This window comes from Rutilus rutilus (genome assembly GCF_951802725.1).
Source record: "Rutilus rutilus genome assembly, chromosome: 4".
Classification (NCBI taxonomy): domain Eukaryota; kingdom Metazoa; phylum Chordata; class Actinopteri; order Cypriniformes; family Leuciscidae; genus Rutilus; species Rutilus rutilus.
Window position 1 is genome coordinate 30,157,981 of NC_140212.1, and position 13,762 is coordinate 30,171,742.

At 38.6% G+C, this 13,762-nt stretch overlaps 1 protein-coding gene across 2 annotated transcripts; it reads left to right on the plus strand.

Annotated features, from left to right (window-relative positions):
• The first annotated feature begins 358 nt into the window (after positions 1 to 358).
• Positions 359 to 13,538, plus strand: LOC311289706 (uncharacterized protein). Of its 2 annotated transcripts, XM_084407935.1 has the most exons (5): positions 410 to 569; positions 1,500 to 1,692; positions 1,817 to 1,930; positions 2,881 to 3,028; positions 11,436 to 13,538. In XM_084407935.1, the coding sequence occupies exons 1-5, from the start codon at positions 490 to 492 to the stop codon at positions 12,566 to 12,568; spliced, it is 1,668 nt and encodes a 555-aa protein (XP_084264061.1). In that variant the 5' UTR covers positions 410 to 489; the 3' UTR covers positions 12,569 to 13,538. The 2 variants fall into 2 exon arrangements, with proteins under 2 accessions (XP_084264062.1, XP_084264061.1); XM_084407936.1 differs by lacking the exon at positions 1,817 to 1,930 and having other exon boundaries at positions 359 to 569.
• Positions 13,539 to 13,762: the final 224 nt, after the last annotated feature.

The window sequence follows — 13,762 nt, forward strand, 5'->3', positions numbered from 1 at the left end:
CATAAATAAATATTGTTCATGTATGTTGAATGGTGACATACTTGTCCGTGTTAAATAAAACTGAGGGACAGAAAACTTAATGTAATGTCTCCACTGAGAAAAAAATAATATTCAGGTTTTGATAAAGCTCAAAAAAGTTACCAAATACTTAAATAAATTGTTTCTGCACACAAACATTAGTGTTTAGCAATTTAAACATAATCTCACATTATATGTGGATCATTGTTTTCACAGCATGCATTTAAATGTGTATTTCAACAAGAATTCAACTCTAAACGCCGCTGATATATTGTATTACTTGTATGTGGATGTCTATGCACATTTATGAATTTAGCGTGTGAATAGGACTTTTATTTTGGAGTGACGATATGACGTCATAAGGCTGCGCTGCGCTCCTGCCTGTGTTGTGATTCGGTTGGAGAAAGGTTTGTGTTCAAAGCAATCTTGGACCGGTCATACTCCGAGTTGCTTAGCAGCAGAAGAAACAGGATGCCAGAGCACTGTGCCGCATATTCCTGCTCAAATCGGCGGACCATCGCAAACAGGGCTCGGGGGATTACTTTTCACAAGTAAGATTTAACATTACCGTACTATTGGGTTGTATTTGTGAATGGAATATTACCAGAGAGTTGAGAAAGAGCAAGGATCTTTGATATTACTGTACTGAAATCGTAGCCAGCTAACGTTAGCTAGGCTATGTTTACTGCACCGACCGGTGTTCACCTGGCTATGAACTGAGACTTGATAAGAGGTGACTTGATAATAAGACAAATATTACTGGTATAACATTGGCCAGCGAATTTTACACAAGTGGCACTGACTGTATTATCAGAGTGTTGGGCAGTCACGACTTGTAGCTTAGCTACTAAAATAGTGTTTTGGTAAGTTAGTAGCTTCTCTATTTCCTGAATCAAGTAACTTTTCAGTATACTTTATTTATCAAGTAGCTTGGCCACACAAGCTACTCTTTTCTTGTCATGTGAAATTAGCGCAACTTAAAGTAGCTTCCAATGTAGTGAACTAAGTTAGCCTTGTGTTCCGTTTGTGTGTGTGTGTGTGTGTGTGTGTGTGTGTGTTACTTAGCTTGCTACATTTGACTGGGTGGTTGCCATGAATAAAGCTTCACTACACAAAAGCAGAGTAACTTAACTGATAGCTTATCTTACTACAATTTCCAAGTAGCTAACGTTAACCCAACACTGTGTATTATTCACATTTAATTCACCCTAACAAAAGTAAGATACCTCTCATGTCTCATACCCACTCCACTTACTTAAAATAAAGGCAAAAGGACATCATCTGACTGTAGAATGGTTTGCAAACAAGCTTATTCACAATTGCAGCAACTTTGGTTCATTATCAACAGATAGGCTATGCATCAAAATTGGAGTTTTGTTGAAGAAAGGCTCTAAGAAATGTGAAGGAAGAAAATACGCTTGACCTCCTTTGTGAAATGTTTTTGTGTAGATTCTCCCAGATCTTCCGTTTTCATTTTGAAGGTTTCCCAAGGACAAAGATGTGAGGCAGAAGTGGGAAGTGGCTTTGAGGAGAGAAGGATTCACTGCAAGTGATTCATCAGTGCTCTGCTCTCAACATTTTAAGCAGGGCGATTTTGATAGGACGGGTCAGATTGTCCGACTCCGAGATGGAGTTATTCCATCCGTCTTCAGCTTCCCGGTTCACCTCCAAAGAGTAGGTGTATCCTCATAAGGCTATTAGCATTTATAAATGTAAATATTCTATTATCAATCACAGGGCAGGGTAAGATACTTATCCCTTTATATAGCCTATATTATATTATGCTGCTTCATTTTAGTTGGAAAAGGGCAGGGCTACGTCTACCTCCATTAGAGCTGAAGAAAGCCTGTCCGTGGCCTCTCAGGATTCCCAAGAAACGGCAACCTCAAGCCCACAACCTCAGCCTAATGATGTGAATATTTCTGCTTTAAACATCATATCATAATGTTCCTGGACATATTAAAATCTCACTTGTTTGCTGCCACACATTTTAAACACACTCACAAATAAACCCATACACACACAATTGAAGACACGTTGAACATGCATTCCTGGCACGCACACACACACACACACGGTGCTGGCAGTGGCTTTGACAGGTGATGACTATAAGAAAGAATGTGGGCCATAAACTGGCATAGTCAAACTGGAAATGTCCCTGTTTTTTCCCCCTTTTCAGGGATTATGTTCCCAGTTTTGATCAATTCAACCTGCCAAACAGATTACACTGAGTCGTCAACTCTCTATTATGTCTATTTTCCTGCATCTGTTGTGATTCGGTTGGAGAAAGGTTTGTGTTCAAAGCATTTAAAGTGTTTTAATCAATGCAAACCGCTCAGGTAATTGTTTAGTTTTATCAAAAACTGTTAAATTAATATTTTATCATTGAATGTAACATTTTAATGATTTAATTTACATTTATGAACGTGGTTCTACCGTGAGTCAATCGCAATCATTCGTGAGAAAAGGTGCGTCTTATTTCTCTCCCTATATCGTGAATCCGTTTATGAAAGAAACTGAGCTTTTTATAACTCAAAAGTCGCCTGAATCAATTGCTAGTCAAAATGATTCACTGATGCGAATCAACGCGCACTGACGTCACCAGCTGGTCAAAAAAGTGGAAATGGAACAAAAAAACAATGCTAACTTTTACTTAACAGTAGCTAAATGTTTTTATGAAAGTGTAATATATTAAATATAATCCATTTAGTATTCTAAATCATAACAAAATATGTATAAATTGTGCTCTTTTAATCATTTGAAGTGTATGTTTTGAGGTGAAATACTGAACTAGAGCTGATTGAGACAGAGATTTAGTGTGGATTTATTTTACTTTCTGTTAATTATTCTCATCTTAAACAGGACAAACACACAGAAAAACTCCTGGTGAAGCGACTGAGATCCACGTCACTTACTATTATGAAGATGGCTTTTATTAAAGAGGAGAGTGAAGATGTGAAGATTGAAGAAACATTCAGAGTGAAACAAGAAGATACCGAGGAACAAACAGGTTGGTCTCATTCTCAGGTTTGTACGCATAGGATCACTTGTGCACAGTCACTTATTCAGCACTTACTCGGTTGACTGAATGCATAAAAAAGCAGCGTAACTCTTGTCTCAGTAAAAATGCATTTTGGGAGATTTTTACCTGCCGTGAAACTGTAGTTGTAGACACCAGGGGCCTCATTTATAACCGTTGCGTAGGCACAAAACGGCCTGAAAGAGGCATACGCCACTTCTGACGCAAAAACAAGGCAAGGATGGGCTACTAAATGATTTTCATCAATGTAATGTGGCGGCACATCCGTATTTCATATTTTAATAATGTCTTCTACCGTTAAACATGTTATCACATGGATGAACAATCATATGCAGATGAGGATCTGCATAGTAAAACTAGGCGTTGTAAACTCCATATATGGTTATTTCGGGGAGGAGACGCATGTGCGCACAATCTTCCGCTGACTGGGATTTATAAAGTGAATTCTGCGCAGGTTCTGCCGTACAAACGGTTTTATAAGTCAGAATATTTTTTGCCGTACGCCATTTTTGAATTTCGGGCGCACGTACACTTTTAGTAAGGTTCCTACGTACAGTTTTATAAATGAGACCCCAGGCCCTTCTCAGTTGTGACTGAGAGTGTCATTCACAGTCCATTTCCAAAGGGGCGTCACCAACGGACGTCGCTCAAATGCCTCTGGGCGCAATTGGATAGACCTAAAACCAATCAGAGCGATCGTCATCATGTAAAGCCCGCCTCAACGTTTGTGATTGATGCCTCTATTTGGAAAAATTGGAAATGGGCTCTTGGCCAGACGGACTTGCAGAGCAAATCTCAAATTTGCCAGAAGTTTGTCAGGGTTTTCCCAGGCTACTGTAGTTGCATTATTAATACAATGTTATTGTTGTTGTTTTTTAAAGAGCACCAGCAGGGGTTTTCCTGCTTCAGAATGAGGCAGAGGTGATACCATCCTGATCATGTACACATGCACGTGTACCGTGCTTTAAAAAAAAGTTTACACAAGCAACATATTTTAGGTGCTCTAACAAGATTTTTCACAAAATGACAATTATGAAGTTAAAGAATATTTTATAAAAAAAGCTACTCAGTTCAACATCAAATTAAATACAACATTATTAGCTAACATGTAGAGTAAGATTCTATGCTAAGCTGAAAACATAACAATATTGGGATGTAACGTTAATTTAGGCTTAATAACGCCTGAACCTCGTCGTCGGTCCATCGGTCGTATTTTTTTAAACTCAACTGTTGATTCAAATAGCAAACAACTCTTACTGTGCACGAACAGCAACAGAATGTTTAAAAATGGTGGTTGAAATAAAATGCTGCGTGGAGTCAACCAATCAAAGTGCTGCGTAAACAACCAATCAGAATGTTCAGCGCCCAAGTCCCGCCCCCGAAAGTTTCTGAACTTTGAAAAAGTACTAACTTGCCAGCAGGGACTTTCAGAGGGGGACATTTTTTACGTGTAACTTCCTTTAGACCCTGGTTGCTGCAGTCGAAACACACCTGGGAAAGTTCCTATGGTGGTAATGCGGCTTAATAAAATATAGTACAGAAAGATTTTATCTTTTAAAATATTTTTTTTATCATCATCGTCATTATATTTACTTACTTAGTAAGTAACTTTAGTTTTGTTACTAAATGGAGAACTGAGGCTAAGGGTGCTTTCACACTGGTAGTTAAGTTTGGAATGGGGCACAGTTCGCATGAAAAATCACTAATGTGAACTCTGTCATGCGGACCCGGGTGCACACTGGGGTACCGAACCCGAGACCTGGAGGAGGTGCTCTGAGATCGGTTGCACTCGAACTAAGCTGCAATTCGTGTGAATGTGAAAGCAACAGATTTGGGTCCGCATGCATTTTAGCTAATTACTATGTATTTAGATAAAACACATGTAAGGGATGATAGTGTTGATGATTTACCTTGTATACGAGCGAGAGTGAGTCTGCAGTGTATTCGCATATTAGGGCTGTAATCAACCAAAGAAAATCTTGGTCGACTAAAGTCCTGACATTTTCGACTAAAAATCGACTAAAAATGATGTTAGGTAAAAAAAAAAACTTTAAATTAATTAGCTGCGCACTGTGCGCCTTGTTGTCCGCCTAAATGAATTATAAATAAACATAAAAAACTAGTAGGCTATTTGCAGTATTAAATCGTTTTTGACGTAATTATTTTGCACTGAAATGAGTGTGACACACGAGTCTGTCGGCTCTGACAGCGTTGCATCACGTGCACCTGCACAATATCATAGCCTATGATTGCACCTGCACAATATCATAGCCTATGATTTCCGAAAATAGTACTATGTTGTCAACTAGTGATATCATGACAAGAACTTTTGAGGAATATGTAACATAATTTAGACAATTGTTTTTGTCATATGTATTATAATAACTGACAGACACTATAATTTCAGCCGCTCTGTGCAGCTCGCGAACATAGGAGCTCAGCTTCGAGGCTGAGACACGAATAGACTATTAACTTAAAGCTTTTACTCTTAAACACAAAAGGCACGTCCACTTTAATAAAAAAATTATATTTATTAAACAAACCAGATCAAGTAATAATATTCAGCAAACCTTCTAGTAGTCTACTTTCTTCAATCTCTCTTCTCCAGTGGGTTGGGTTAATCCAAAAGAAGTGAAAACAAGGGGGGTGTTCTGAAGACAGACTGTTACCTGTGAAACAGCGGTGCTCTGAAAACACCCCCATTAGCAATTAGTGCTTTCCACCTGATGAAATGAACGCGGCAAAACCTATTTTTTTTTACAGTCTATGGGCAAAACTGATGAAATGAACGCGACAAAACTAATGAAATGACCGCGGCAAAAAATCGACCAATCAGAATTTTGGTCGAGCCAGAACGTATCGACCAAATAATCGACTAATCGACTGGGAGATTACAGCCCTATCGCATATAGCGTGTGGAATCAGGGCAACAAATGAAAGGAAATCTACTGTCTCCTCAAAAGTCTGTTTGCAAGCAGCAGAAAGCCGCCTTATGCGACACACACACACACACACACACACACACACAGTAAACCTGTGTTGTTCACTCAGCTGTGCATAATAGCATCAAATTGATAAAAAAAACACAATATATTGACCCGCGTTCTGTTTTCTATCATGCGGCGTGCATGTTTGCGATGACGTAAGATGCAACGCAAACGCACCAGGGTTCGATAGAATCAAGTTGAGTGTGAAACCAGACCAACACTGCGGGGGGCGCCGGAAACAATCGCGCTCGGGCTCGACCGCAGCAAACGAGCCCAGTGTGAAAGCACCCTTAAACTTATCAATAGCCAAGTGTAGTCGATATCCAAAACACTGAAGTTGTCTATTTGTTGAGTGAAGTGGCTTTTACCATGTTTGTACCACTATCAGTTGTGAAAAATACTTGTCTGTCTTCACTCAGCCCCCAGGAGGCGAGTGCTTCAATCGTTCCTTTGGAAATAACTTCACCTGTGTGGTCTTCAGGAAAGTAAGCCGTTTGGAGGCATTTGCTCTGAACATTCCAGCCTTGAATAGTGAGGATCGAATGTGAAGTAGAGACGAAGAATTGTACATTTTGCATTCTCCCTGGGAATCGCTGTCTGTGGAAAAATTTTCGGCCAGGTAGCTTGTATCTGGAGTGAAGGTCGGCTTCTTAACGCCAATGGGAAGCATGTCTTTTGCCATGCAATATGCAACTGCTTTTGTGATGTCTTCATGTCTTTTTTTGGCATAAGGCACACATGGGAAAATGCCGATATAATACTTTGCTGGTTAGTCGCATTAGAGCTTGTAGATTGTTCACATCCACTAACACTCATTTGGCACTGTCATTTCGTAGCTTCTTCGTGTTCTAAAGGATGACATTGTTTTAAATGATAAAACAGGTTTGTGGTGCTGCCTGTCTTTGATGGCAGGAGTCGTCTAAACAGTTTGCAGTGCACGTCGCTCTGTTTTATATCAGATTGCAAATAGCAATATCTCCCAAATATCTCCACTGAAATTACAGGCCCCCTGAAATCAAAATTGTATTTTATTTTTTTATGATACTAAATATGTAATAATTCATACTAAAATACATACTATTTTAGTATGAATATGTTAGCCTTAAGGTTATGGATAAGCTGGTGTGTTCCAAAACAATGACAAAATTCGCATTTAGGAGATATAAGCTTTCAAAACTATGGATTTGTATGACATCACTGCGGAGTTTAGCTTCTAATCACATCTTCTGTCCAATTAAATGCTATCTAGAATCTAAAGCAGGGGTGCCCAACCCTGCTCCTGCCGATCGACTGTCCTGCAGTTTATCTCCAACCCTAATCAAACACACCTGAAGCAACCAATTAAGGTCTTCAGGATCACTTGAAAATTAAAGTCAGGTGTGTTTGATTAGGGTTGGAGATGAACTGTGCAGGACAGTCGATCGGCAGGAGCAGGGTTGGGCACCCCTGATCTAAAGTGTCCCAACCCGTAACGTTACTCGGCTCAAACTGATATGGTCTGACTCCAAAGACGGTTGGTTAATTTTCGTCCTCGGTAGATGATTCTGCCAAGTCCGTTGGTGCAGGAGAATGTGGCTGAGAAAAAATCCTCTATTATTGAATCCAACATAGCATCAGCGCGCGGATTTGCTTCCATGGTGCCGTATGACTTGCAGTCTGTGAGGTAAACTAAGCGGGAGGAGCCATTCAATATGTCCCGCCTTAGCTTCCTGTTTCATTGGAAATTACGTCAGCGCATCATACAAAGCTGTACGTTCCAAGGCACTTCAGTGGGACTTTAAATTACCTTTCTTGTCAACGATGTCCTTCGAGCTGGTCGTGGGCACTGCACTTTCTTCACTATCGCTCTAGTTAGCCTAAAAGATAATTTTGTCTGTCTAATCATGTATTATTTACTTGCAAGAATGTAGCTCCTACCAAACTTGTACGCCATTTAGACAGGCTTACTTCTGACTTTATTTTTGTCCGTTGCTGCTTTGGCCATGACAAAAACATACGCACGAAAGCCGGAAAACAAACGCAGGTTGGCCTCTCACGTCCGAATTTGAGGAAGTGGTGGGGGAAGTGACGTATGCCGTAAAGCAGTTGAATTTTGTAGTTATTTTTTGTGCTCGGGTTACTACCCGAACCCCGAAGTTACATAGTGCCAGTAAAAGCGATACAGACCCCGTCAGGCTATGGCAGACCTATCATTCAACCTATTGTAAGTCGATGTACCATCACAAGGGTCTTGGAAATACAGTATATTATGAAGGTTGAAAAGCTACATAGTGTTGCTTTAACATTGTCTACCACCTGTAAACTGTCCTATGAACTGTTTCACAGGTGCCTGTGCAATAATAGTCAAGAGTCAAGTTAGCCTAATCAAAGTTAAAAATAAAATCCAAACAAACTAAAGTCAAACATTGCAATAAATTATGTAAATGACCAATAATCATTTGGCATCATAGTAATTTAATTGGAATTAACTTCAATTTAAATTTCAATACCTTAAGTATTATTGATCGTTTCAGACAGAAAAGACAATGTGCAGGAAACCTTCAGCCACATTGCATACCGTCGTTGGGCCAGTGGGTGGTGCTTGTAATACAAAACTTAACAAGCAGTTGGTGTAGAGATTGTAAAAGTAGCTAATGTCATCATATTTATTTTATCTAGTGCAGGGCTCCAGACTAACTTTTTTTACTAGGAGCGCTGTAGCCCCTGACTGAAAACTTTAGAAGCGCAAGCACAAAATTTAGGGGCACACCAGCTTGCAATGCAATTATTAAAATTTCCCCCAAAATAACTGTAATAATGACAAATTCTTTAATAATAAATAGACTTAATGTTCAGATATTACAATGTGCAAGGTTCTACAAAAAAATCTGGTAGCACTAGGGCTGACAATAAAGCATTAAGTTTAATTTAGGGTGTAGATGAAATTAACTTTAATTATTATCATTCATAATGTCTTAATATTAATTAAAAAGCAAAACGAGTGAAAAAATGTATATTAGGGAGTCAAAATAGCCAATAAGCATCCTACTGTTTACAATGGTATTTATTTATTTTTAAATAAGTGATTTAAAAAAAAGAGTTTTCCTACATCTTAAATTTAGTTTTAGGGACAATCTTTGAAGGATGAACAAAAAATGTGTTGGTCATCACATTAAAAATAACATTTATATATGATATTATAGTTTTGAAGTTCTGGAAAAAGATGTGTAGTACTTGTAAGCGTTTGACTATTTCTGTCACAATACCATAGTTATGATTAGAGTTACTAACCATACTGTTACTAACTATTAGCCTAAATCCATGGTGAATGTTGCTGATTTTTGGACTGAAAGCCTTCTGTAAGTGTTTCTCCTGGTTTCCACGTCAGCGCTGTTTGATCTGATATCTATGGTTTATAACAGAGAACTCTGCGCCGAATCGGAATGTTTCTCACTGGATCTCGCAGCGATGATGTTATTAATTCGCCTTTGGCTAAGCCACACCCTAGAATGTAGATTGACCAATCACAGCGCAGCCAAGAACGAGCTCTCACAGAGGTCCGACACTTTTTCACAGCGCTCCATTGACTTTAACACAGGCGTCTCATATCTTTGGTCTCGGCAGGCTATTACCGTCGTAGTTTTATCACAAATATGGTTAACCGTTGTGCCTGGGGCATTTGTAACACAGATACGCGTTTCCCAGAGAGGTTGGAGGGGGGTGTCCGTTTTTTTCCCTTCCCAAACCCGAATTCAAATCCTGACAATTGTCGTCTTTGGATTAAACTGTGTGGACGTCCTCACAGTCATAAACCCCTCAAGGATCAACAAGTACACTTTTGTGGTAAATTTTGCTTTTAACCTTACTGTGAAGTTATACTAGTTAGACAGTTTTATGCTGTTTTAGGTTATGATTTCGGTTCTCTACCCTAATTAATGAAGAATCAAGGTGCTAGCAAGCAAGCTTAGCGATAGTTTAGTTATCACGCAAGTCAGGATTGTATGTTTTGACTAGCGGCTGGATGTTAGCTAACTTTTTTATTCAAGATACAAACACCTAACGTTAATGTTACAGACACGCCGCTGTTGTGGTAGTTTTGAAGGTGACTAACGTTACCGCCACCGTGTTGCCCAGATGAAGTTGTCGGACGTAGCAACAGTAACTAAGGGAGGCGGGGCTTAGCCAAAGGTGAATTCTGGGGCGAATTCAATGGATTTCTTTTCTGGATCTCCTAGTAACAGTGTCTCAAGATCGGCCCGCGACTGGCAAGTTCGGGGCGCTGCGCTGTCTATTATTGGTCCGAACTAATAAACGGTCCGTGAAGCATAAATAAGTAGCGCATTTTCGTTCCGCTTTCATTTTGTTTGCATTCGCTGCTCGGCAACGTTGTGGTCGCGCCAGTGCGACCTAAATAAATATTTGGTCGCACCGGCAGAAAAAATGGTCGCAAAATGCGACCAATTGGTCGCAGTCTGAAGCCCTGTAGTGTGCACTCTAGCCACTACATTTTGAATCAACTAGAGCTTAATTATTAAACACAGGAAACGTGATAATCAAAGAGCCACTTGATTTCAACAAAACCTTGGTCACTCACAACCAGTTCTTAACTGTAGAAAGTGATATAACAGTATATCCGTTTAGATCTAGCATCTTCTGTGCAAATGTTTTTAATCTGATAATTAATAGCCCTGTCTTGTCAGAATTGAATAGAAGAAAATGACTATTTATCCCATCTTTGATATCATTAATACACTCTGCTAACTTGAAGAGTTGTGCAGTTTTTTCAGGTTGTAGAGAAGGTTGTATCACTGGCATGATATATTAAAATCTAATTATGTCTCTCAGGGGAAACATACATAGAGAAAAGTAGAGGGCCTAATACTGAGCCCTGTGGCACTCCATACATATAGGTAGCGGTTGGGTAGATGGTACATAATCCATGCTAATTCTTGTCCACTCATTAAGAGAATATTTTGTCTATGTTGTCAAAAGATCTAATAGCACTTCAAGAGAGATCTAGCTGGCTGCGATCAGATACCATAAGCATGTCATTTGTAACTTTAATGAGCACAGATTCTGTGCTGTGATCGGGCTTAAATGTCAACTGAAATTCTCCACAATTATCCGTACAGTTTCTCTGCAAATCTGAACATAGGTGAGAGGACACTGTTTTTCTAATACTTTGCAAATAAATGGGAGAATTGAGATTGTCTAACTAACCAGTTCTCTTGGGTATAATTATTTTAATTTTTTGATAAGGGGTTTTAGACATTTTTGGGGATGTTTCCTAAAAGCGAAGAGCTGACAATATTCAGAAGTACATGCTGTTGGTTTTGATGCTTTGTTTTGATGTCTGTTGCTTTGTGCCATTTAACCGTGGTTCATTTGTTTTTGTCTTTTTTTCAACTTAGATCTGACAGAACTTAAAGAAGAGAGTCAAGAATTGAATGAAAATGAAGAGGAAGATCAGGATGAGAGTAATGATTTCATAATTGGAGAAAAATCTTTTAGTTGCTCACAGACTGAAAATACTTCCTCACAAAAAATGGGTCAGAAGACGGCAACTAGAAGTTATTTCTCTTGCACTCAATGCGGAAAGGGTTTCAATCAACTTGGAAACCTGAAAGTCCACATGAGAATTCACACTGGAGAGAAGCCTTTCACCTGCCAACATTGTGGAAAAAGTTTCAGTGAAAAAGGAAACCTCAAAAAACACATGAGGATTCACACTGGAGATAGTCCTTTCACCTGCCAACAATGTGGGAAAAGTTTCACTCAAAACAACAGCCTTAAAGCCCACATGAGAATTCACAATGGAGAAAAGCCTTTCGCCTGCCAACAATGTGGAAACAGGTTCACTCAAAAAGACAGTCTTAAAGTCCACATGAGAATTCACAATGGAGAGAACCTTTTCACCTGCCAGCAGTGTGGAAAATGTTTCATTCGAAAAGGATGCCTTATGAGCCACATGCGAATTCACACTGGAGAAAAGCCTTTCACTTGCCCTCAATGTGGAAAAAGTTTTAAACATAGAGCAACAATTAATTCCCACATGAAAATTCACACTGGAGAGAAGCCGTTCACATGTGATCAGTGTGGAAATACTTTCAGACATAAAGTAAACCTTAATACCCACATGAGGATTCACTCAAGAGAGAACTGTTTTACATGCCATCAGTGTGAAATGATTTTCACAGACAGCGATCACCTTAAGAATCATGTAATAACTCACATTGGAAAGAAGCCTTTCATGTGCATTAACTGTGGAAAGACTTTCTCAAACAAAACAAACCTTAATGTTCACATGAGAGTTCACACTGGAGAGAAGCCTTTCACCTGTCCTCAGTGTGGAAAGAGTTTCACACTTAAAGAAAGCCTTAGGACTCACATAAGATCTCATACTGGAGAGAAGCCTTACACGTGTATTCAGTGCGAAAAGAGTTTCGCATATCGAGCGGACCTGAAACGCCACTTGCAAACTCATTCTGGAGAAAAATTGCAGAAAAAGGACCAATTTCAAAAATCACCTACGCAGACCATTTAATTGTGGTCTAATAGAAAGATTATTTTGCCATTAGAGATGCACCTGAAAGGTCAGATGTGAGACTCTATTTTTGTTTTGTTTTTTTGTGTGGAAAGAGTTTTAATTCCCTGGAAATTTAAAGTGTCACCAGAAAAATATGAATCTGTGTGTATCTATCTATCTATCTATCTATCTATCTATCTTCAGCTATAATAATATGTGGTCTGATCTTAATTTAACTCAATTACAGACAAACGCACATGACTGCACTAATAACACAAACAATTGTACCTTACATATTTTGATTGAATACATTTAGTAATGCTTCACAATGCAAGGTGGAGAAAGTGAATTTATTAAAAGGGGTCATAAATTGAGAAATCAAAATTTCCTTGATCTTTTAACGTGTAAGAGGTCATTGTACTATATAAACATCCTGTAAGTTTCAGAACTTCAAAACTTCCTTGTTAGTCCAAAAACAGATTTATTGAATCCAAGCTCAGAAAACGACTCATTTGGAATTTTGTCACATGATGACGTAAAAGTGCTACGAAAGACTGTCTCTGCAGAATCAGACCTGAGGTGTTTTGACATGTCCTGACATATGTGCTTATTTCTGTTACTTGTAACATTATCATGGTACAGTCTGATTACACTGTATTCAGCACAGACTCTGCTATAATAATATGTGAGCAGCATGTATGTAAAGTTTGTAGTTTTGAGTTTATGCATGATTAAGTTACTGATTCAAGACACTGAAATAAGGCCATAAAACACATACTGAATGTTTGTTCACATTTGAACATACCTGTCATTTCCAAGGTGTTTGCTTTTTCTCTGAAAAGAAAACCAAGAAAAAACTGCACTGCCATCAGTACTCAGTGATGGAGCTTATTTTATCATGTTCATGGAGAAGCTTGCTGATGTAGGTACAGTGCTCAGAGAAAAACAGTTTGAAGAGACTCGTGTGAAAGTTTGAGTTGGAAGAATTAAGGAGGATTCTGAAAATCAATATTTAAGAATAAAACAATATAGTAATTATTATTTTAATTATTTTTATTTTAATTATTAAGATTTTACTTTACAGGAAACTTTTATTTTATAGGGAAATGCAACATATAAATATAAATCATCAGAAAGTAACACTTCACTTCACTACACTAGAGAAAAACATGAATTATTATATGTTTACTTTAAATTTTATATGTTTACCTA